An 8,750-nucleotide genomic window follows, 5' to 3' on the forward strand; every position below is an offset into this window, starting at 1 on the left:
AACACCTTGTCAGGCAGACCAGTTTTAGGAAACTAGGGTAAACAAAGGTGGAAATTTACCACTTCCAAACTCGGTGTCATGTAGCCCTTGGGAAATCTTCATGTACACATTATGGTGAAGGTAGCCCAGTTTGAAGGCTACTGGCTTAAGCTGCTCTACTGAGGCTTTCTGCTACTGCTTGCAATTGACTTTCTAGTAACAGTAACTCTCATCTGAGATGATATGAAGCTCATAAATGGTCACTAAAGGAGGATGGAATGGCAAGCCTTAGCTCGATAAAATTCCATGAGATAAATTTTAAAAAGGGGAAGGAGTGAAATGAAATGAATTATTATTTGGTCTTTAGCTCCGGCACACTTTTCTGCTCTGTTTTGTAGGCTTACTCATTTGTAAAATCAGTTAGAGGACAGATGCAGCTCAGTTCTCAGTAAGACAAATGAGAAAGGAAGAGTTGTCACCAGGTGCCATTGCTCCCAAGGGTCTCATCTACAGTCAAGGGAGGTGGTCCCGCCACCAGGGGGTGTCCACAGCCCTTGTTAGTGGAACCTTCCTTTCTTTGTACATGTTCTAACACAAAAAGAGTTCTCAAAATTCATCTTGGATTTTTTTGTTTTAATTTTACTTTATTTTTTTATACGGCAGGTTCTTATTAGTAATCTATTTTATACATGTCAACCCCAATCTCCCAGTTCATCCCACCACCACACCCCCTCCCTGCCACTTTCCCCCCTTGGTGTCCATATGTTTGTTCTCTATCTCTGCCCTGCAAACCGGTTCATCCGTACCATCTTGGATTTTTAAATCAGGAAAAAAATAAAACCCGAGGGACTGAATCACCAGTGCAAGTGTTATCTGATTATTACTCACTGTTACCTTGAGATGAAATTTGTTTAAAATCCACTCTGACAGATGTGTGTCTCTAAATTTGGAACATTTTATTTAAGGACTTATAAAAAATAAAAAATAAATGATTAACTAATTTAAAGCCCAGCACGGAGAAAGGAGCCTTCCTGGATCTTAGGGGCAAAAAAAAAAAAAAAAAAAAAAAAAAACCCACAAAATTTCCCAAGAGAATTCCTTAGCAGATCCAGGTGCCTTCTGCATGCATGTGCATGGAATCACCCTGGGTGGGAGGGATACACCAGCCAGGAGCCCCTGTGGCAGAGCAGATTATTCATGGCAAAGAGGTGCTCACAAGAGGGGCCAGTGGGGCTAAAACCAACCCATCCACTCTCCAAGCCCTGTGCTCTGGCGGGAGGAGGCATCCATCATGGGGACAAGTTTTATTGCTGTTGTCTTAATTTGCACAATGGTTCTCCTGTCTCTCTGTGGTTGCCCCGGTGGTACCTGCTTCTTTCTGGTTGGATGGATTAGACACATGTATCCCATTAAATGGCAGAAAGGAGATGAAAGAACTTGGAAAGCATAACACATGTCACATTGGTAAAAGATTTCTGTTCTTATTTTGAATGTTCACTACTCAGAAAGGTCTGCTTTCCACCCACAGGCAGTTACAGTGGGTATAAGACTGTCCCTGAGGTCACTGAGTCACCAGGTCACAGGTGAAACGTAATATTCAATCCAGCCCCTCCCTGCTGCCTTCCACATGTGACCAAGGCTCTACTTTCCTCCCATTATCCACTGTCCTTTTTTTTCTTTCTAACACCTCTTCGCCACCTCCCCACCCCCCAGTGACTTGGAGTAGTAATGTACCCAGCAGGGAAGTCGGGGCTGGAGGACACTTCTTAGACATTTTATGCATCTAGGAATGGTCACGTGACTCAGGTCTGTCTATGAGATTTCACTGGAAGTCTCTGGGTAGCTGTGGTGTCTGGGAAACCTCTTTAAAGAAGCTAACGCAGCTGGTATGAACCTACTTTATGCCCTTTCCTTAAGTTTCCCTTGTCTTGCCTGAAATTCCAGTGTGCTGACTGGATGTAAAATGACCACCTTGAAAATCAGGGTGACCTTGAGGATGAAGCCACCCACTAAGGAAAGCAGATCAACCACACAAGAAATCCGGACTATTGATTACATCATGTAGCTGCCATATCAGCCCTGGACGGCCTGCCTACCTACACTTCTTTTTTTTTTGGCCATGCTGCATGGCTTGTGGGATCTTAGTTCCCTGACCAGGGATTGAACCCGCGACCTCAGCAGTGAAAGCGCAGAGTCCTAACCACTGGACCACCAGGGAATTCCAATACACATTTCTTTTACATGAGAAAAAGAAGAAAGAAAAGAAAAGAAAACTCTAAGCTGTTCCAGTCACTTTTTTCTGGTTTCTGTTACTATCAAGTGAATGCAATTCCCAACAGTATGTCAAGTACAGAAAGGCTCAGCTATGGAGAGGCTCTTCTTAAAGAAGAAATTATCTTCTCTCTCATGACTTCATTTATTTTAATAGGAAAATTGAGAAGACAGCTCACAGCTATGAAAAGCGGAGACCAGGGACATTTCAGCCCATGACCAACCTGCAGTCTCCACACCTGATCTGCAAAGAAGGAGTGCTCAGCAGAAACCAAGGCAGAGACCATGGACACAGGCAAGAGTGTGTCTGGCACTGAATGCGCATGCCCAGGACAGGCTTCCTGAGCTTTGACAAGAGTTTGCAGGAGAAGCAAATAGAAAACAAAAGAATCAGCAAAGCGCCTGCCTTAGTGGTTATTCCATGATAAGTGGTGGAGTGGAGTGAGGGAAGGAGGCTGAGAAGATGCTGGGCATGGAGGCTGGAATGGTTCAGGCTCAGTGCCGTGAAGAAGGGAGTGATAAGGAAGGTGGCTTCAGAGCTTCAGATCTGAGGGTCACTGGTCCAAATTATCCAGGGACGGAATCACAGAACAGCCTTTGCTGACTGAAAATAAAGAAGGCCACAAGGGCTCAGTAAAGTATTCTAATCATGGTGATAAATGGACTATTTATAAATGGAATGGAGTATTTATAAATGGAATATTTCCTGCCATATCAATAAACAAAGGATGTCACAGTCACCAGTGATTGCAGCCCTCCAATGTGAGCTGGTGAGCCCTGAGGAAACTCAGGTCTGAAAAGAATACCTGCCATCTAGCAGCCATCAGACTGCAGCCACTCCCTGCAGTGAGCCCTGAGGAAATTCAGGACGTAAAAATACAGGCCCCAGACAGCTGAGGTGCATTATCAAAGGAATGATTTCGGTGAGCCCAGACTCTTGCATCTTCCCATACATAGAAAAGTGCTAAATTCCTTAACTTGAGATATCTGGTTTTCTTTATTTAACAGTACTCTTTTTTTTTTTTAAACTTTGGGTTTATTTATTTATTTATTTATGGCTGTGTTGGGTCTTCGCTTCTGTGCGAGGGCTTTCTCTAGTTGCGGCGAGCGGGGGCCACTCTTCATCGCGGTGCGCGGGCCTCTCACTATCGCGGCCTCTCTTGTTGTGGAGCACAGGCTCCAGACGCACAGGCTCAGTAGTTGTGGCTCACGGGCCTAGTTGCTCCGCGGCATGTGGGATCTTCCCAGACCAGGGCTCGAACCCGTGTCCCCTGCATTGGCAGGCAGATTCCCAACCACTGCGCCACCAGGGAAGCCCAACAATACTCTTTTGATGTTCCCAATTACCTGCTCTTTGTTGCAAAACTCCTAAATATCCTGGCCCCTCCCCTCGCCACCTCGGAGCAGTTTCTCAGTTATCTGAAACGCTGTCTCCCAGGATACAGTCCTCATTTTGCCCCAAATAAAACTTAACTCGCAACTCTCACGTTGTGCATATATTTTTTTAAAGTCAACAGTGGGAAGAAGCCAGTGAGTTGGAATTTGTAGCAAAATAGCAAGTGGATAGGATGTGGAGAATGAGGGTTGACAAAACTGGTGGGAGATGCCAAGAAATGCTGACTCTGCCCAAACACACCACCTTCCAAGGCTCCACTTGGTCTCAGGCCTTCTTTAGGTTCCTGGCCCCACACAGCACCTGGCCGCCAGGCCCAGCAGCTGCCCACACAGCCACGTGGTGCCCAGGGTGACCGCCAGCAGGAACAAGAACACGTCCAGCAGGTACTGCTCATGCCACAGCTGCTGGAAGGTGTGGGGCTTGAGGTGCACCGCACCCCCTGTCTGCAAGATGTGGTCGATCCAGCCCACCAGACGCTGGCTGGGGGTCAAGGGGTGGGAGTGCTTCATGATGCTGGTGTCCACCATGGCAGATTTCTGCCTGTTGGCAGAGACAGGGGGAGGTGTTACTCAAGTGGTCTCAGAAGTCTTAGAGACCTTGCATCTCACACACACACACACACACACACACACACATACACACACACACACTTTCCAAATTATGCACAAAAGATTCCCTTTCAAGGAAAATTTGTTGGTCTGGCCTTGGTATGGTCTAGTTGGGTCCCTTTAAAAAGTTCAAACTGATATTTGCATGCAAAGATCCATGCTTGGTGCTGGAAGTGCTAAACTATAAAGAAACTATAAACTATAAAAAAAGTGACTAAGTCTGTAAGGACTAATCTCTACCCCAAGGAGGCTTAAGATATACTACAGGAAACCATTATATTTATTGAGCATCTACTTTGTGCTGGTGTCTTGGCTAGATAACAAATGTGACTCTGGGGACTGCAGCCCAGGAAGACACCTGCATTTTCCTGCTCCTTCAAAGCATCATGTTGACCAGCACTGGCTTCATGGGCTATGAGCCTGCATATTTGCACAGGGCCCCACCCTTAAATGGGCCTGTGCTTGATTTAATTCTCTGCTGTCACATTCTTGAAATCCTTAAACTTTATGACAAGGGTCTCCACATTTCACATTAGGGCACATGAATTATGTAGCCAGCCCTGATGTCCAATGTCTGTGGACTATCCCAGCCCAGATGACTCCTTCACAGGGCCAGTGGATCATGCACATTTGGAGTTTAGGTCTTTGAAAATCCAGTGAAAGTTACGAACCCATTCATCAGAAAAGGAATATTTTAAACACATGAGATACCAAATATGCGTAAAGTTTCTGGGTTATCTGACCCCCAGAGCTTAACAACTTTTCTGGGGCTAGGAGTCACATGAAATGTGGTTATTATTCAGTCACCTAACAAGAACTACTTGCAGTTCTCCTATGTGTCATAACATTGTGCAGTAATGCTAAGTCTTGAGATATGATTCGGGTTTGTGCCCTTGAAGCTCTAACTTTTTTAGTCCTTCTTCATTATAAGATAGAAAATATATTTTTCCTCTTCACATGAGATTATTGTGCTGGTTGGAAAATTTCTTAAGAGATCAATGGGCCCCTTTGTATTGACTCACTTAACAGGAATCCATTCAAACTTACTCTGTGGCAAGCCCTGTGCTGAGCCCTGGGAACATAGCAGAAAACACGAGACACACGCTGTTGTCCTGGGTGAGCTTACTCTCTACTTTCTAGTGTGGGGGACAGCCAATAAATTAAAACATAAAGAAATGGGTAATTACAGATCCTGTGACATGTTAAGAAAAAAATAATGTGCTATAATTGGGGTGGATAGGAGAGAAGGCTTTAGGACTATCAGAGAAAGACGGTCTCTCTGAGCAGGTGACATTGGGATGAGACCTTGATGTCATGAAGGAGCCAACCCTGTGAAGAGAAGGGAATGTGTTTTCTAGGGAGCAGCACAGGCAAAACGGCTGAGGTGGGGAGCAGTGTGGGATATTGGGAACAGAAAGGCAACCTCCTGCCTCAGTTGGAATTCTACTATAAGCACCTCCAAAGTAGAAGACCTCTCAAAGACACCCTGTGTCAGTAGTTCAGGTTCCTCACAACTAGGAGGTATAAAATCATTCTCAGCATCTAACCTAAACTGCTCTAGTCTTCCTCTCATAGGAAACAAGTCAGCTGTTAGCATCACACACATATTATTTCACATCCTGGAAATTTCAGTTTTACTGCAAAGAAGACCCACACGGTGCCCATTGTGGTTCATGTCTTCATTCAGTGTAAGTAACCACAAGCCCAGAGAGCTGCACACCTCTTGTCCTCTATGACTTGCTTCATGTTCAGAGCCAATGTCTCAGCCTTGATCTGCTTTAACTGGATGGAGACACCGAAATTTTTGGCTTCTACTCGGAGCAGGTTTTCAGGCTGGTCTCCAAAGAGGGAAATCTCCACCATGGGCATGCCATGTTGGATGGCCTCTATGACACTATTTATCCCACCATGGGTGACAAAAAGGTGAACGTGAGGGTGCCCTGTTGCAAATAACAAAGACAGCAGAACATTCCAGGATGAAAAGTTTCAGAACAACAAGGAAAGCAGAAAAGGCAGAAGAAAATACCAAAGGGACTTAAAGTGTGTTGGAGCCACTGTGAAGATGACTTTGCTTGCTACACACCCAAGGATTCCAAGCCTTGCCTTTGTATAGAGACTCCTTGACTCAGCCAGAACCCAGGGAAGACTCAGCCAGAACCCAGGGAAGACTCAGAACCCAGGGAATTCTGTAGAGAATAGTGTTAAGCAAGGCATATATCTCCATCCATCCATCCATCCATCCATCCATCATTCCATCTATCCATTCCATCATTCCATTCCTTCTCTCTATCCCCTCATGTCTCTTTGCTTCTCTCATCTGTTTTCTCTTTGTGTTTCCCTATGTCTATCTCTGTCTCTGTCTCTTCCTTTCCTTGAGCAAACTTTTCTCACCCACCAAATAATATCCCTCTTCTCCAAATTTCTGACACATTCATTGACATCACAACTCATGTAGCACTCATAAAACTTACACTGTATGTGTTGTTCTCTTTAAATATATGAGAAGCCACTTTGTTTTCTTGACAAAACTCAATACCCTTTTATGATAGAAACTCTCAGCATAACTAGCAATAGAAAGTAATTTCTTCAATGTGATAAAAGGCACATATTTTATAAATCTTGGTCTATAATCATACTTAATGGTGAAACATTGAACTTTTTCCATCTAAGATAGGAACAAAGCAGAAATGCCTGCTCTTACTATTTTTATTCAACAACATGGTAGAAACTCTAGCCAGTTCATAAATAAATGAATGAATGAATGAATGAATTAAATAATCGGGAAAGAAGAAGAAAACTGATATTGTCAGAGACACTGTTGTGTACATAGAAAACCCTTCTGGAAGCTACAAAAAGTCCCAATAGAATAAGTCAGTTCATCAAAATTGCAGGACTCAAGGTTGATATATAAAAATCAGTTGTATTTCTATCTAATAGCAAAAACTAATGGAAATTGAAATATAAAAACTTTACATGCCTAAGATTAAATCTAACCAAAAAAAAAAAAAGCTCATGACCTCTACACTCTACAAAGCATTACCGAAATCAAAAGATGTGCAACGTTAATGGCTCTGAAAGCTCAAAATTGTTAAGATCTCTATTCTCCCAAAACTGGTCTATAAATTCAACGTACACACACACACACACACACACACACACACACACACACAATCCCAGCAAGCTGCTTTGAAGACAAAAGAACTAAATATTTATATTTTTAAAAAGATCATAATCCCCTAAAACATCTATGCACAAACTTTAATTCAAGATGGATCATGGGCGTAAATGTAAAATCTAAAACTATAAAACCCATAGAAAAAGAAAGCATAGGAGAATACCCTTCTGATCTGGAGATAGCAAAGATTTCTTAAGTCATAAACAAAAAAAACTGATAAACCAGCGTTCATCAAACATAAATGCTTCTGTTCATCAAAAGACTAGTAAGAAAATAAACAGGCAATCCATGGAAGATCTCTATCCGTAACATAAAAAGAACTTCTACAAAACTATAATAAAAAGACAAACAACCTAACTAAAAACTGGGCTATTTTGTTTGTTTGTTTTGTTTGTTTGTTTTTGTTTTATAAGGCAAAGGGGAAGGAAAGAGGTAGACTGATTTGACCTCCCCTATGATAGAGGTTTCTGGAGCTGAGTGTGTGGACCTGAGTAGGATCTGAGAGAGAGAACTCAAAAAATAAAAAGGGGGGGGGGTAGCTAAAGATGAACAGACATTCCAAAAAGTAAGATATGAAAACAGCTACTAACACCTGAAAAAATGTTTAACATCATTGGAGATGAAGGAAATGAAAACTGAAACTAGAGGTACAATTTCACCCTCACCAGAACGGTTAAAATTAAAAAGGCTGACAACACCAAATGTTGGTAAGGATGTGTACATGGCCAAAGGTTGGAGAACTATTTAGCAATTTCTTTAAGTGACAAACCCGCATTTACCCATTTCCTTGTTTTTGTCTTTGCTACAATTCTTTCTGGTGCTTAGAGTGTTCTGCTTTCTTCCTTCTGCCATTATGCTTTCTTCCTTCTTCCCCTCATCTAAATTGTACCCATCATTTAATGGTCTTCCTGCTCTGGGAGATGTCACAGGGTCTCATGAACACAAGTGAAGGAACAGCAATTTTTTTTTTTTTTTTTTTTTTTTTTTTGATAAACGACTCTAAAAGCTGTGTGCCAGTGACATCTGCCAATCTCTTGCTTTCAACTATTGGGCCAACAGATGTCTTCACATTCCATTGGCAGCAAATCCTTCAAAAAAGTCACTGTTGCCTGGGGCTCCTGTTTAACAGGCAGTGAATGAGGACTTTATATTTTTCTTCATCCCTAAGGGCCTCTTCTATGATGCAGATTCTGAAAATCCTGCTGAGGATTAATATTCTGTGTCAGCGTTTACTTGAGGTTTTACTTTGTTTTATTGGGGCTTCATTTTCTTTTCTTTTAAGAATGTTTAAACATTTGCTAGTTTATAGAGCATTTGACAA

The 8,750-nt window shown here is 42.6% G+C and overlaps 1 protein-coding gene across 1 annotated transcript; it reads right to left on the minus strand.

Moving 5' to 3' along the window:
• Positions 1 to 3,921: 3,921 nt before the first annotated feature.
• On the minus strand, positions 3,922 to 8,281 carry LOC103001075 (UDP-glucuronosyltransferase 3A1). The gene is made up of 3 exons (XM_007192268.1): positions 8,209 to 8,281; positions 5,975 to 6,194; positions 3,922 to 4,186 (listed from the first exon to the last, which is right to left on the minus strand). Exons 1-3 carry the CDS (start codon positions 8,279 to 8,281, stop codon positions 3,922 to 3,924), a joined length of 558 nt encoding a protein of 185 aa, XP_007192330.1.
• Between the last annotated feature and the right edge of the window lie 469 nt (positions 8,282 to 8,750).

This window comes from Balaenoptera acutorostrata, chromosome 2, assembly GCF_949987535.1.
Source record: "Balaenoptera acutorostrata chromosome 2, mBalAcu1.1, whole genome shotgun sequence".
Taxonomy (NCBI): Eukaryota; Metazoa; Chordata; class Mammalia; order Artiodactyla; family Balaenopteridae; genus Balaenoptera; species Balaenoptera acutorostrata.